Source organism: Phaseolus vulgaris, chromosome 9 (genome assembly GCF_000499845.2).
Source record: "Phaseolus vulgaris cultivar G19833 chromosome 9, P. vulgaris v2.0, whole genome shotgun sequence".
Taxonomy (NCBI): domain Eukaryota; kingdom Viridiplantae; phylum Streptophyta; class Magnoliopsida; order Fabales; family Fabaceae; genus Phaseolus; species Phaseolus vulgaris.
The window spans coordinates 10,676,138-10,691,257 of record NC_023751.2 but is presented as its reverse complement, the minus strand read 5'-3'; the positions used below and the strand labels follow the sequence as shown (position 1 = coordinate 10,691,257).

Sequence of the window (15,120 nt, the reverse complement as noted above, 5' to 3'; positions counted from 1 at the left end):
ATATAATAAAATAGACTTTTTTTCAGAATATTAAATATCTCTTTAATTCGTATACATCTTTCCTAGTTTTTAAATTTTAAATAAATACTTTTAACATTATATAGACTACTATCTTCCCATAGTTTTTATAATTAAGATTCTTACGAGTTAAGCTAAAATTAACCTTTATACCTAGAATTCTTAATTTTTTGCAACTAGTCTTCTAACGCCACAAAATTTGAGTACTAAATAATTTCACCACAAAAACAAAATCCGACTTGAGTTCTCAAGTTATCTTTAATAATTCATAATATTTTACCTTGTCACTATCACACAAAACCCTTATTGACTTAAAAAATTAAGCAACGTAGATTGTTTCTCCTATAACAACCTTTACATGAAGTATGTAAAAACTCATTTGCTCCAATAAAATTAGATTACTTAAAGAATCAACCTAAACAGCTTCTATTGCCGTTAACTCATCATCACCCCCCGAAAAAAATGGCACCCAAGTCGCTCTACCAAATGCAACAAACATTAAATAATAAGAATAATTGGAAATGATATTTTAGAAGACCCTATATACATACATTGAGCGTCCGCTCAGAAATCCGTTAATGCTCTAGACTCTAGATGCAGTTATCAGATAAATACATTTCAAATATGAATTCTTGCTCTGCACATAATTTTCTATATTAATTTCCTTTTCTTTCCTGATAAATAACGGAACCATACAATGAATATACAGACCACGAATCCGAAGAATTAGCATTGGGAAAACAAACCTGCAGGAAAACGAAAAAGAAGATTCAGATCTAAGGTTACATGGTCTTTCTCAAATGAGTTCAGGTCATTTATCACAATCAAAAACGTGAACGAACAGAAACACTAATAGATCTTGAATTGTGGGCCTCAATAGAACACCATCAATTAAACATTATTGGTCACATTATTTACAATAAAATTACATAAGTACCATTCAGATGTTTAGGTGAATGTATACTAATTAGCTATAAATACCCCTCACGCAAGCCGAACATTCTTAAGCAGAGACACTAAGTTTGAAACTAAAACTCGACTTGAACTACATTTCATTTGAGACTGGGGCCAGAAATTATCATTCGTCTTTCTGATGCAAAACACTAGGCAGGCTATTATTACCATTGAGAGCAGCATGATACGTTCGTTTTTCAGCAAGCCCAATATCAGAAAGTATCAAATTACCCTGCAAGTACAACACACAACATAGAATAAATAAGCTAGCATCAACAGAGTTATATAATAAGATATAGGTCAATACACTTTGCTGTAAATGGTATAACATGGAAGCAAAATAAGATATACGATAAAAATAAAGTAAAATAGGAAATTAAGCTTTTGATTTTCACTAGACAGCCCTTGAAAGTGAAAGTGTGTAAGATTTTTAAGTGTATCCCTGTTAAACACAATAGTGAGTTTTTTCTATTTTTCAATACCTTAAGTTTTATTGAATTCAAAATGCAATTTAGGCTTCATAGCCGTACAAACACAACAAAGAAAACATCATCTGCACCCGCTAATTTCATTCACAGAATAGTGGGTCGTTTCCTAAATATATGAGCTAAATTTTAACTCCGTATTATCCCTAAAAAATAGGTCAACAACTGACCACCTTTTTTGAAACCGAAAACATACTCTACTTATTAAATTCAGAACAGAAACGGAAATTCTAACTGCTAACAATCCCATTATGCTAGATGAAAATGAAAATTACAGGGACAATATCATAAAATTAAATATTATACTCAATTAACATTTAACCGTTTCTATAATTTGCTAAACCAAACAGCATTGCAAGTATGTGAGTGTGCACACACAAGAGTTAATATTTTTCTATATTTGAAAAGTAGTAGAATATAAAAATTTATACAATTATGAATGTGATAAAACTTCCAATCTAATGATAGACACTGTAAGAAAGTCATCCAACAGATTATATGGTGTAAGATGGCTTTGATTCACACTTCTGTCTACCGAATAACTTCCAAGTGTAACAGTATTTTGAGAGTAAGTTGTGCATTGTTTGTATTGAATACAAACCACAAACACCTAGTTAAACTACCAATCTAAGTCAAGTACCAGTGTATGGCTTGGGACAATTTAGTACAAGCCCACTAATAAGGAGAGCAAATTAACATCACAAGCAAAGCAACAATACAAGACTCCCAAAACACCTAGTCCTAATATTCTAACATTTCCTCCAAAACAAAAATTAAATATCCACAGTTGAATTAGTTTACAACATATCACGCTAAAAAAGTAAATACAAAATTAATTTACAATATACTTTTCAAAGAAAAGAAAAGAAAATACCAACAATTAAAGCATGTAGCACTTTTAACTCAATTCTGAAAATGCAGAAAGAATAAACAATTTTTCAACAGATGGGTTGCCCAAAAAAGCAAGTTCTTTAAAGAATTATTTGGTGTGACTGTAAAGTCTCGGTGTCAATTTATACACATGTGAGTAAAGACTGACTCCAGTCATAGAACAGGAAAACACTCTATATCCTTAACTATTTAATTAACACTGCAGTAGAGAAACAGTGATTTTTTTTCTCGGAGAAAACAATACCTCAGAAGCCATCAACCTTCTAACATTATTTGCATAAAGTTTAGGATCATCCATCTCCTGTTCCGAGGGATAGTAAACAGGTAATCGGATCACGTCCATATAATTCACAAACTGACACAGGAGAAATATCACATGCCGCACCTGCCATCGTAAATGTACACTTAAATAAAAGAATAAAAACAAATGTTACTAAGAAAGATGACAATTTCTACAATAGAAATTACACCAAAAGATTTCAAAGAATTAAATTTTATTAGAGTTTCTTATAGAAAATGAGCAGATAACATTAAAATAAGAATAGTAATAGCAGCAACAAATCGTTTCTCCTAGATGGTTAACACAGCATCCTTTGAAGGACAAAAGCTGGTCTCTGTTCTAAAACGTACTACAACTTTTTACGCTTTACACATGTAGAAAGAATGTTTTTGAGCTACTCACGCAAAAGAAAAAATAAAAAGAAATTGCACTATCAACTACCAAGTATGAAGCCAAGTGAGAATAAAGAGTTCCACTAGCTTTCTCACAATTTCAGACATGGCATCATACTTTCAGAAGAAAATTCAAGAAAAAAGTAACTACATAGAATTCAAACCTTAGGTACACCTCTAGATTCAAAATATAACAGTTATCGGAATAGAACAGTTTATATATTGGGTATAAGATTGGCTTTTATAATCAGAATCCAGCAAAAAACGTGACACTTTATTACTATTTAAGTACTTACCCCAGATATGGTATCCCAGGCAGGGCTAAATCTCTGGTAATGATATCTTAAAATCACAGGAAGTACTGGTGCCTTTGCTAAAAAACCACCAGTCTTGAATGGAAGGAGGAACTCTCCATTTGTGGTTGTACCTTCTGTAGAATACCCATATCATTAAATTAAGTGATTGTAAATGATAAATACAAATGAGTGAAAGAAACTTAAATTACTCCATTAATAATTAAATGATAAATAGAAATGAGTGAAAGAAACTGATAAACTACGACTACTGTAACCATATGCAACAATTAATAGCAGCAGAATAAATTAATAAACATGAAGAACTTAAAGCTACAGAATTATATTTTAAGATACAAAATGAGAGGTGTGGCCACTAAGAAGTGAACATAACTAATGAATCTTTAGGTTGAAAATGGATTTAATAGAGAAAAGAGTGAATTAAAAACATAAACTTCTGCCTGTTGATGAGAACATGGATTCAGTATTAACAAATAGGATAAAAGGTCAAGAAATACAGCAACTATAATCACCAAAAATTAATTTTATTATAAATACAAGTTGAAATAGAAGTAGAAAAATCCACATCAATCATTTTATACGCCAGTATATACAAAATCAATACCTTCCTCTTAATATAATAGAGAACAAAGAGGTGGGTAGGGGTAAAAAAAATTTAAAAACTTAAAAAACTGCCAACTACTGTGGCTTCATCTTCTTAAGATTATATAAATTTTTTATAAATTGGACACAACAGGATACCAAATACTACTAAATATTGAAAGAATAAATTTGATCAATCCCTCTCCAAAAAAAGAGCAAAGAGGATGATAACCTGGAAATAACATCATTAATGGAGCAGACTCATTTCGATGAGCTTCTCGAATTCTATCAGTGACAACAGCTGCAGAATGAAAATTCACATGTTAGCTTCGAGATGTTATGGATGATTATGTCCCAAAGAAAAGATTGCACGAGATTAAATTTAGCCACCAGTTATAACACTCAATATAACTAATATTCATAACAGGACAACTGCCCTCTAGACAGTGATAAATAGCTTGAGTGTATTTAGATGCCAAAGGGGAAATTCAAATTAAACAAATAAAATTAATACAGACAAAGGAAAACGAAGATTAATTGCTGTTAGTTCCTATTTATGTAAAGACTTTGGAATTCTAATCAGACGAGTGATGCCACCAAACACTCTGAATGAGAACTTCTAAGATAAGTCAACTTCCTCAACTACCAACAATGATTGGGCAGTCTTCAACAAATGGTACATAAAGGTTTATATCGGATCTTCTAATGTATGCCTTACAATTAAACGATTGGGAGGTATGCATATTGTGTAGAAAAATTAAAAAATCAAGATACAAAAAAACTAATGCAGTGCCATAAAAAATATGAAAAGAAAAAACATAAAGCACAGAATAAGGAATACAACAAGGGATTTTACATTCTTTTACATTGTTCGAATTGTACAGTGTTATAATTATTATAAAGTGCATGCTCATACAAAGATACATATGCGCACCTGAAACACCCTTGAAGTCTGATGACTTTGATTCCCGCTGAACATAGACACAACCAAGGCACTTACTGTCACAAGAAACATACCAAAATATATAACCACCTGATTTTTTAGCAGTCCCTTGCAATAGAAAAATAATGCATATTGAATTATAAGAAATCTGGCATTCTCATTTTCAGAACCATATGCTGATCCCTAATCTTATGAAATAACAATTTTAAATGGAAATTTGAGGGGGGAATAGACCAGAGCATGTAAAGATCTAAGGAACCCAAATGAAGCAATGTGATCTAAGGTTGCAATAATCCAATTTAAGCTAACAGACCTGATGAGACCAACGAGAGGAAGTCTAGCCACTGATCTCTACATCAATGAAATCCAATAATTGAAACAAAAAAAATGTCAGCAACAAACATCCGTAAAGGATACATTCATATTCAACTAGTCATGGAGCAAAAAGTTAGTCGTAACACAAACCTTAGCAACAAAACTAGGGAACGAGGATGACATGTGATACAAAATATCCAGGTATGACACATGATTAGATATTATTACACCAGGTCTCTCCAACTCTTCAGGCTGTTGCTCGTCTTCCTTCGGGAATTGAAGTAAACAAAAGAAGAGAGGAAGAACTAAAATCAAATACCAATACATAACATTTTTCTTGTTGCAAAATATAATGAAACAAGATGACTAAAGACTTGTCATCTAATAACTGTTAAAATACATTTCATCATTCCACTCAGGAGTGAAAAGCAAAGGGAGACACCACTTCTCAGTAAGCTTACTAACAAACCACGTACTGAAAATACTAAAAAAGGAATGAAAAAAAGTAACTAAATCCTTTTTTCAGTTCCTACGGGACAGAATTCACATAACTTCAACTGAAATGAGAAATACAATTAGTGAGTAAATGACACTCTCTATCCATATATAATACTTATATTTTTACCCAGAAAACAAAAAGGAATAAAATATCAGGCAAAATCTCTCTGGAGAAGAGCCCCGTATCTAAGTTTTGTCCTTATATTTATAATTCTAAAAACAATTCTGAATGCTCTTACTTTTACACTATCCAACACTCAAGTAAGCTAAACTTGAGGTCATGGATATCATCGAGTCCCATATAAAAGTCAATAACTAGAAACTGAGAAAGCGAATAAGACAAAGCAATTAAAATAACCTGAGAAGCAGAGTTAAATACGGGGATCCAATAAAAGCCAAAAATGAAGAGCATGACTCTGGAGAGGGCGCGTCCACATGAAACAATAACCGCTCTCCTCCACCCACTCATGTGAGCGTAATGTTCTTGTTCATCTTCGCGATTGGGCGCATAGAAGAGAGTACAAATCCTACAAATTAAGTAATAGAAGAGCAAAACGGTGGCCGCGAGAAGAACTCTGATAGGGAGAAGAGTGACCAACGCGAAACCGAGCAAGAGCTTCTCCTTCGCCGGCAACTCGCCCCGTCCCATGGTGCCGTAGATGTCTCGGCGGACGTAAGCAGCGAACTTCTTCTCCATCTCGGCGATGCTGTCGGCGGAGGCTAGAGACTCGGACTTTAGGAGAGGACGGTCATCCCGAGCGGTGCTGCCGTTGGGAGGCTTGGAATTGAGGTCTTTGAGCTCGGACTCCATTGTGGATCGAACGATGAAGCTACTTTGATTGATGAATTACTCACTGGTTTTCCCTTCCATGAATAATAGATTTAGGGTTTTAGCAAGAGAGGGAAGAGAAATGCAGCGACGCAACAGGGAAAAGGATAGACCACACAGATGCTTCTGTTTCTTCCTTTTATTCGCTTATGCGATCTGCTACTTTTTCTTTTCTTTCCTCACAAATCTCCTTTTTTCCCCTTTTTTTCCAAGCACCGAAAACTATATATACTCGTTAAAATATCTCTTTCACAAAAAAAATAAATAAAAAATAAATAAAAGTTGTTTCTTCCATATATTTGCTGAACTGATCAAAATGATTAAATGAAGGCAGTTTCTGCATCCCTACATTTTTCTTCCTGCACCCCCACAATGTTATGCAAAGACTAAATTGTCCCAATTATTTTATAAAAACCCTAAAATACACTTGAATTGTATTTATTTTTTTGCATTATGGATTATGGAATCCAGAAAAATTTTAGATTGACACTTCTGGTAAAATTTTGGATCCACAACCAATCCCGTAATTCAAATTATGCATTTCACATTCAAAAATTCATTATTCAAAAAAAGTATTTTGGATCCTCCAATCCGTAACAGAAATATGCATTCTGGATTCAGAAATCCGTAATTCAAAAAAAAAATTCCGGATTCACGAATCCGTAACAGAATTAGGCTTCCGGATTCAGCAATCCGAAAATCAATAATTTATGCAAAAATTACTTCCAAAACACCCCCTCATCCAGAAAAAAAATATTCAGTTCCGAATTGATGAATCCGTAGCATACTCTCAGATTCCTATTTCCAGTAACCACGATGACTTTTTTCAAATAAAATATTAAGGCCAGTTTCGGGATTTAGAAAATTGTGGGGGTGCAGGAAGAAAAATGTAGGGGTGCAGAAAGAAGAAGCCTTAAATGAATTGGGTTGCATCGGCCCACCCATTTTCTTGAGGTTACAACAGGCCGAGTAATCTGATTTCTAGAAAATAAAAAATTCAATTATTTTAATGGGCAGGGCTTGCATAGAAGATAAGTGAGGGCCCGGCCCATGTTGGGAGAAGTTATAGATAGAGAGATGAGGTGGCCTTTTGGTGGGTGTGAGAGTCTTTGGATTCTTTTTCTCAACGGTTGACAAAGCAACCCAACCTCCATACAACAATACAACAAACAAAAGCAAGGCCAATTCTCACAACAAACCCACACAATCCAATTCCTTTAACGTTACTGAACAATGCTGACTGTGACCTTTCGCCTACGCTAAACTTCACTCTTACTCTCTTCCCCTTTTCTTCACTATATATTCATCTCATCCTTCAGAACCAAAATTTCAAATCCAATCCAACAAACAAACACTTACAATGCCCGAACCGCGACCCATTCTCAAACCCGCCGGAAACAGAGTGACTTTCGACAACGTGCCCAAGCACAAGAACCACAACCACGTAAAGACTCCTCCGCGCCCGAGAAACCTGCCACCGCAAATTCCTAATGCCGTTACGGAAAGCAACGTCTCCTTGGATAGCACGTGTTCCCCGGATTCCTGTTCAAGCAATTCAACTCCCAAAACGGTGAATCCCGCAACTGCAACTGCAAGCAGGAGAAGCGTGAACCGTAACGGGTTTAAGCCGGTTAGGGTTGTGCCCGACGCCGTGGACGTAGCCACCACCGTGTCTCCGCCTCCCAAGAGATGTGAATGGATCACTCCACATTCTGGTAAGCGTGCCTCGCCCACACACACACTCGCAGAAGAGAATCTTCATTTTCTTTTTCAGTGTTAAAAAGTCACCACTTTTGTTTTTTTAATAAATAGTAAGAATTTGAACCTGCATGTATCCAATTTTCCAGGCTTAAGTAATTAAAAAATAAAAACTATTACATAAAAAAAATATAAATGACAATATTTAATAAAATGTATTTGTCTTTTGTTTTTTTTGTTATATCTTTTATTTTATTATTGTGACAAAACTTTGTACGACAATTATTTTAGTGGACTTGTAGATAATATATATTTATTGTGATTCTAAACGTTTGTCGTCATTTCGCTTCTCGTGGTATTTATGGTCCAAAAATGGTTTTGTTCGGTAGTAGTTATTACATGTCACTTATTTACACGACAGTATCTCCTCTTGACTAATTATTAGTAAAATTAATTACTCTTAAACTATAAAAAAACATAATTCAATTTATTTTACATTTTTATTTTCATATAATATAGAGAGATTTTTTCTAAAATTATTCTCAAATTGTATTCATTGAAAATTATCTTTACATTTAAAGACAAAAGTATATCACATTTCCCCCAATGAAGTTAGAAGAAATATCCTCGTTACCTCTTTTTAGCTTCGGATTTTGTTTGTAAACTCTCTTTTTTTTATAGTTCTAAATTTCCAATTTTTATTAGTGGGTGATTGTTAAGTGATTCTGAATACTATTTTTCAAGAGATACAGTATATAATTAAGTATTATTAATTTTTTAATAAATTATAAATTGTGAATATAAGTTATATGAAAATTAGTGTTTGGATCACTTATTAATTTCTCAATATTCTTAAATTAACTAGAATGTGCAAGCTCTTATTTACCTTGCCCCATTGATAATTACCTTCTCAAGCAATGCTACTCCATTCTAAACAGATCCCCTTTACACTGCTTTCCATGATGAGGAATGGGGTGTTCCAGTTAATAATGATAGAAAGCTATTTGAACTTCTGGTATTTTCACAAGCATTGGCAGAACATAGTTGGTCAACAATTCTTAACCAGAGGGACATATTCAGGCATGTCTATCTCTAAATCAACCAATTTTTTTTAAACCGTGACACTTTATGTAAATACGTATTATCTGACTCTTAGAATTGAACATGTGCCACAGGAAGCTTTTTGAAAATTTTGACCCATCATCAGTTGCACAGTTTACTGAAAAGAAATTGCTAACACTGAAAAGAAACGACAGCTCATTGTTATCAGAACCAAAGCTTCGTGCCATTGTGGAAAATGCTAAACAATTACTTAAGGTAACTTTTAATGCTGCTTTTGAAGCAAATATATGAGTGGAGATTTGAATTTTAAAGTGAGGAAAGTCGGAACTAATGCATCTCAAAATCACATTGGTTAATGATTTATCCATTATAGGTTCAGAGGGAGTTTGGCTCGTTCAGCAATTACTGTTGGAGATTTGTTAACCACAAACCGATAAGAAATGAATTCAGATATGGGCGGCAAGTACCAGCCAAGACTCCAAAAGCAGAAGTGATAAGCAAGGACATGATGCGTAGAGGTTTCCAATGTGTGGGACCGACTGTGGTTTATTCGTTCCTGCAAGTAGCGGGACTTGTTAATGACCACCTCTTGACATGCTTCAGGCACCAAGAATGCAACGTGACGACCAAAAACGAATTCAAAACTGAGGTTAAGGAGAGTAATAAGTTACAAAATGAAACTTCGGAGCTGAGATAAACAGAATCACTGAAGACATGGTGGATTGTTGTTGTCATTTTACTTTTGTAATTGTATTGTATGCTATAATTTTATTCTTAGTTAATTTGGTCGTGTTTCACCTAACCTAACCAAAAAATGACAGGCCCCATCTTGTTATTGGTGTTCGCATCTGAAGGTGCATGTTTCTTTGACTACACTTGACTGATAAAGTTGTTTTTCTGTTTCGGTGTTCTGTAATTAATTTTCAGCTTAGTATTGCCACCATGTAGAATTGATAATGCATTTTCCATGTCCGTTATATTTCATATTCATGGACATATTTGGAATACTATCATCATTTATAACCTAATCCATAATAATGGGGGACTGTTAGAAACTTCATCTCGAGGGTCTTTTGCATTGGTCCTTTGTTTGCGTCCTTGTCTTGCCCATCATGGGTTTCCTCGTACAACAATTTTCTTGCTTATCCTTGTTCACTGTGTCCTTGCCTTGCCTATCATGGGTTTCCTCGTACAATTTTCTTGCTTTATCCTAGTTCACTTCACCAACCGATATTATGATTGCAAATTAATTAGTTTGAGAATTTTTATTTTTTTTTCAAAATGCTTCAATTTGATAATCTTTTAGTCTCTATAATAAGTACGAATTCTATGATAGGTCTGTTTAAAATTCTATTTAGAAGTTGGGTTTTGTGATTTGACAGACTAAAATCAGAGTGGAATCAAGTCCACTAAACAAGACAATTCGATTGCATTGTTTTGCTAAACATAGATTTCTGACCATTTTAATTGTTCTGGGAAGAAACTGTGCAAAAGTAACTGTAGTACTATTGACCATTTATAAACAAACACCAGTTTTGTTGGGCATGTTTGGATAGATAGGAAGGTTGAGGAGAAAAGGATCCAATGAAAAACAGATAACCAAATGAATTATTTATTCTGATTTTATTTGTTTATATTTTTAAAAACTGAAATCCTTAAAAATATAAATAAAATTGATATGATAAAAAAATGAGTAAAGGAAGAGTCTTGGTTTTGCACGTAGTTACTGTAACCATAAAGCGCCCTGAAGTCTTATACTTGCGGATTCCAATAACTAGTATGTGACTACATACATAAGAAGTGTTGCTTGCAGCTAGAGAGCATGACAATCTACTAACAATTACTTGAGTTTCAAGTTTCAACACCCCAAAATTAAATAAACAATTGTAGGGTCTCACTCATCCTCACCCTCTCAATCTGACATAATCCAGGAAACAGTGTTTGCCGCCTAAGCAAGCGTCTTCCCACTTCCTAGTGTGAGCTCCAAATCATCCAATCCCCCTTCATGAATCCTCTCCCCAACCCAGGGCTTCACCTGCACCCCAAATTGCACTTCTGAGTTTCTCATCTCTTGGATACGGTTATCAGGGTGGTTGAGGTTGTGCATGTGCTGCTGACTCACAACAGGTTTGATAAAGTTCAAGGTGGGAGAGATGGGCACTGCAGAAACAGAAGGTGCAAATGCTTGGAAGTTCAACCACTGGCCAGACTCAACAGTGGAGGTATCAGACTCATCACATTCGGGAATAGTGGGCGGGGCATGAAGCTGGCGGTGTGTGGGGCTAGCCGGGGCAGAAGCAGCGAAGAGAGGGTGGTTTTGGTGGTGGTGGTTGAATGATGATGCCATGGAGGCTTTGACAATGGAGTCCCATGTGGGTATTGGTTTGGGGTTTCTTGAAGTTGGCGAAGACAAAGGCGGGGTCACAGGGGCGCTATTTGATATTCTCAGAGGAGGGAGAGAAGCAGAGAAAGAATGTCGAATATAAGGAATCAAATTTGACGCGTTGTTGTCATCCAAACGAGAAGGGCTCGGAAAAGAAGAGGAGGAGGGGCTAACTTGGTAGGAAGGAATTGGACTTGGAAACGAAGAAGAAAGAGGACTCAGATTTTGTGATGAAAAGGGGGTGTTTCTGATGGAGGTGTCAGCGCCATCCCCTGGAAATGGTACCCTGCATCCCTATTCCACAAACAATAGTCATACCCGAAACCAAATCAGTACATCCATATCTTTTACAAAGTATCTACACTAGACATCCCAATTTTGCTTAATTACACCTCGGTGTGCGTTTAACATTTGCACCATTCACTTCTAGTAAAAATAGGTTAAGAAATTAAGCAATTTATTTTAAATAATTTTATCCCAAAGTTAGGGTCTATTTTTTTTTTACTACATGCAAAAATTAACAAAAAAAATGTTTCAACACAATCAAATTTCAAGTCAACATCAATTCTCCTATTTGTAAAATAAAACACACAAAATCACTTTTATTCATATTTGAAAGTGATTATTCTAGTTCTAGGCAATTTAACATTGAATTCATAATTGAACATGATCATTTTAAACAATTAAGCATGAATAGAAGCATACACATCATTGGTTGAGGAAAATTGACCTTGTTGATTCATGTGTTACCTATTTGTTCTAAAGAACAACTCATATTCTCTCTCTTACAGACACGAGAAAACTAAAGATAAAAAAAATAGTGAGGATTCATGTTATTGGAGCAAGATTTGAATCAAACAGTGAACAGTGAATGCAAAATCGGAAAAAGTGAGATCTCGATGAAATTAAACACGTTGAGAGAATGAAGAAGTTGAGAGAAGGAAAAAGAAGAATACCTTACGATAGGTGGTGCCGTCTTCTTCAACAGTCCAGCCAGCTTCGATGCACAGAGCCTTCAAAACCTCGTTGTTGTCGCAATGTTTGGGCAAATTGTAGTTCCCCTGTGCCCTAAGTCCAGTGTATATCTTGGCAGCTATGGCTCTTCTCCGCCTCTCCCTCCGCCGGTTGTTCTCTCTTTCCCTCCAGGACGGCTTCCTCCGATTGGCAGCCGCAGCTGCCGACGTTGCTCCGTCGGAAGTCATTGTGAGTTCCAGTAGCCGATCTAAACAAAGACAGAGAAGAGGCTCACGAGGAATGCGCTGCTTCCACTTCTTGTAATGGTTGAAGAATAGAAGGTGTTGTCTCCCTCTAGGAGCTAGTTGGGGAGGTTATAATAAGATGCGGAAACCCTCACCGAATATCTTGAGGGCCACGCGTATCAGCAGCGTTAAAAGATGGGACGTGATTGACAAGTAGACGCTATAAAAGGCATGGTGGTGCGGAGACCTAGCATAACATGTGCACTGCCTTTTGATCACCTAATTATTACTGCCCATGGGGCCCACATATGGGCTTAGCTCACCTCTACTCAAACTAAGCCCTTTCAAAGTGGTTATGCCACAACGGGTGGTGATGGATCCACCTTCCAATTTCGATCTTCCCAAACACTTTTTCCTTTGCCTTTTCTTTTCTTTTTCTTCTCCCTTTAACGTAACGGCTCACACAATTAACACAACATGTGCGATATCACCATGTGAAGACCCGACCCGGGTTCCGCGTGAAGGATCTTGGCACGGGCATGATATAACCCTTCTCCATTTTTGTTTCTTTCTTTGTTGTTTTCCTTCTCACTGTTAATTTCTTTCTTTGTTGTTTTCCTTCTCACTGTTAATTATTCCTTTTGAGTCTTCTGTATGCTAAGCATTGTGCATTATTTTGTGATCACATTCGATTTTTAGATCTAATTATTACAATAATATCTTTTCTGGGTTAGTTTAATCCAATTATCTGATTATTATTTTTCTGTTACTTCAATTATTGAGGATGTGCTCCTTACTACTGGAGATGAAAATCATGAAACACTCTGAGATGCTACAAAACTAGTGATGGATGGCAGGACAAGTTGATCTTGTCGCTTACCGAAATTATTACTACCAGATAAGAAGAGACACTATTCAAAGAAAAATATTGTAAGAGAAGAATGAAGAAAGTTAAAATAATAGGAGACAAGTAATTTATTTTGACACTTTGCTAGTGGAAAAGATCTTTTTACACACAAAAATAGGTGTTATTCTAAAATGTAGGACTTGCCTTTAATTATGTAGTTATTATAAAAATCAATAACTTTAATTTTGTAAGAGATTATGATTAAATGGGAGTGTACAAAATATTCATATTCTTCATTTTGTTTGGATTGGAGTAGGGGTGAAAAAGAGGAGAAAGTAAGAGAAAGAGATGGAAATTATTCTGATTGAGAAAAATAAGTAGATTTCAGCAACAAGTTTATAATAATTATAATTTAATAAGAAATGAACAATTATGAAAGAAATACTTTATATAATGCAAAAATAATATAAACATTTATCTAAACTTTAAAAAATATATATATATATAATTGAAAATAAGGTTGAAACATTTTTTCCATAACAATATAAAATATAAAAGTGTATTAAAAATTTGTAATATTTCAAATCTGCATTGAGGACCAAATTCATGAATAAATTTTCATTTAATATCAATTAAATAAAAAAGTACACTTAAAATTCCATTACATCTCATATTATATAATTATTTCAATTTATTTTGGGTTATGATGTGTCAGTTTATGAGTTATGAAAATTAAATTGTTTACAGATTATGAAAATCTTCACACAAAATGGTAAATAACTAAAGGTCTCATCTATACATATTTGACATCCATATTGATAAAAAGGGAAAATTACAAAATGATAAACTGTGATTGTGATTATTTAAAAATAAAATAAAAAAAGTCATGAAGCCACATAATCAAGGTAATTTATATAATCCATTTAAACTTGCATATTATGCAAGTTATTTTAATTGATTGTGTTATTCTTAAATACATACAACCAAGTTGAGAAGCATAATCATAATGTGTTCTTTAATTATAACTCATAACCAACCTACCAATATCATAACTTACCCTGTAAAATGGTACAAATCCATAATGAGACTGAATCAATCCAAGCTACTAAAATAAGACACACAAATTTATTACTTACTGAGAAAATAAAATACAAAAATTAAATCAAACAATAAATTAGTGAGACAAAAATTATTATTTTCCAAACAATAATAGTCTCTGTCTTAAAGACAAAAAAAATTCACTTATCAACACTGTGCTGAGCAAAACTACAGGCACTTTGATCTCACTAATACTTATGGATGGGATGACAGTAAACTCCTTCTCCTACTCTTTTCCATCCTTTTAAATTGTTCCAAATACATAAATCCAAACACGAATGATTTATAACTTCTTTTTCTTGCAAATACTAAACTAAATCACTTGAAACAAC

The 15,120-nt window shown here is 34.4% G+C and overlaps 3 protein-coding genes across 6 annotated transcripts; 1 reads left to right on the top strand and 2 right to left on the bottom strand.

The window, feature by feature from the left end:
• Positions 1 to 516: 516 nt before the first annotated feature.
• LOC137820503 (lysophospholipid acyltransferase LPEAT1) lies at positions 517 to 6,823 on the bottom strand. 4 transcript variants are annotated; one of them, XR_011082642.1, is made up of 9 exons: positions 6,031 to 6,787; positions 5,325 to 5,441; positions 5,173 to 5,210; positions 4,851 to 4,915; positions 4,149 to 4,217; positions 3,317 to 3,450; positions 2,593 to 2,752; positions 1,141 to 1,204; positions 517 to 764 (listed from the first exon to the last, which is right to left on the bottom strand). XR_011082642.1 is itself a non-coding variant. In XM_068624625.1 (9 exons), the coding sequence occupies exons 1-9, from the start codon at positions 6,481 to 6,483 to the stop codon at positions 745 to 747; spliced, it is 1,101 nt and encodes a 366-aa protein (XP_068480726.1). In that variant the 5' UTR covers positions 6,484 to 6,823; the 3' UTR covers positions 517 to 744. The 4 variants fall into 4 exon arrangements, 3 of the variants coding, with proteins under 3 accessions (XP_068480726.1, XP_068480727.1, XP_068480725.1); XM_068624625.1 differs by having other exon boundaries at positions 2,593 to 2,733; positions 6,031 to 6,823; XM_068624626.1 differs by lacking the exon at positions 517 to 764 and having other exon boundaries at positions 874 to 1,204.
• A 772-nt stretch (positions 6,824 to 7,595) lies between these two features.
• On the top strand, positions 7,596 to 10,201 carry LOC137821066 (uncharacterized). The gene is made up of 4 exons (XM_068625484.1): positions 7,596 to 8,216; positions 9,138 to 9,279; positions 9,375 to 9,516; positions 9,635 to 10,201. Exons 1-4 carry the CDS (start codon positions 7,862 to 7,864, stop codon positions 9,956 to 9,958), a joined length of 963 nt encoding a protein of 320 aa, XP_068481585.1. The 5' UTR covers positions 7,596 to 7,861; the 3' UTR covers positions 9,959 to 10,201.
• Positions 10,202 to 10,984: 783 nt separating this feature from the next.
• On the bottom strand, positions 10,985 to 12,971 carry LOC137821065 (protein BRASSINAZOLE-RESISTANT 1). The gene is made up of 2 exons (XM_068625483.1): positions 12,601 to 12,971; positions 10,985 to 11,938 (listed from the first exon to the last, which is right to left on the bottom strand). Exons 1-2 carry the CDS (start codon positions 12,844 to 12,846, stop codon positions 11,210 to 11,212), a joined length of 975 nt encoding a protein of 324 aa, XP_068481584.1. The 5' UTR covers positions 12,847 to 12,971; the 3' UTR covers positions 10,985 to 11,209.
• Positions 12,972 to 15,120: the final 2,149 nt, after the last annotated feature.

Coding starts and splice junctions, on each gene's coding strand:
- LOC137821065 (XM_068625483.1), bottom strand. CDS start 12,846: ATGACTTCCGACGGAGCAACGTCGGCAGCTGCGGCTGCCAATCGGAGG. Junction 11,939..12,600: donor ACGGCACCACCTATCGTAAG/GTATTCTTCTTT, acceptor TTTGTGGAATAG/GGATGCAGGGTACCATTTCC.
- LOC137821066 (XM_068625484.1), top strand. CDS start 7,862: ATGCCCGAACCGCGACCCATTCTCAAACCCGCCGGAAACAGAGTGACT. Junction 8,217..9,137: donor ATGGATCACTCCACATTCTG/GTAAGCGTGCCT, acceptor CATTCTAAACAG/ATCCCCTTTACACTGCTTTC. Junction 9,280..9,374: donor AACCAGAGGGACATATTCAG/GCATGTCTATCT, acceptor CATGTGCCACAG/GAAGCTTTTTGAAAATTTTG.
- LOC137820503 (XM_068624624.1), bottom strand. CDS start 6,483: ATGGAGTCCGAGCTCAAAGACCTCAATTCCAAGCCTCCCAACGGCAGC. Junction 4,916..5,172: donor CCTCTCGTTGGTCTCATCAG/GTCTGTTAGCTT, acceptor TTCTTGTGACAG/TAAGTGCCTTGGTTGTGTCT. Junction 2,734..3,316: donor CCTGGGATACCATATCTGGG/GTAAGTACTTAA, acceptor TTACGATGGCAG/GTGCGGCATGTGATATTTCT.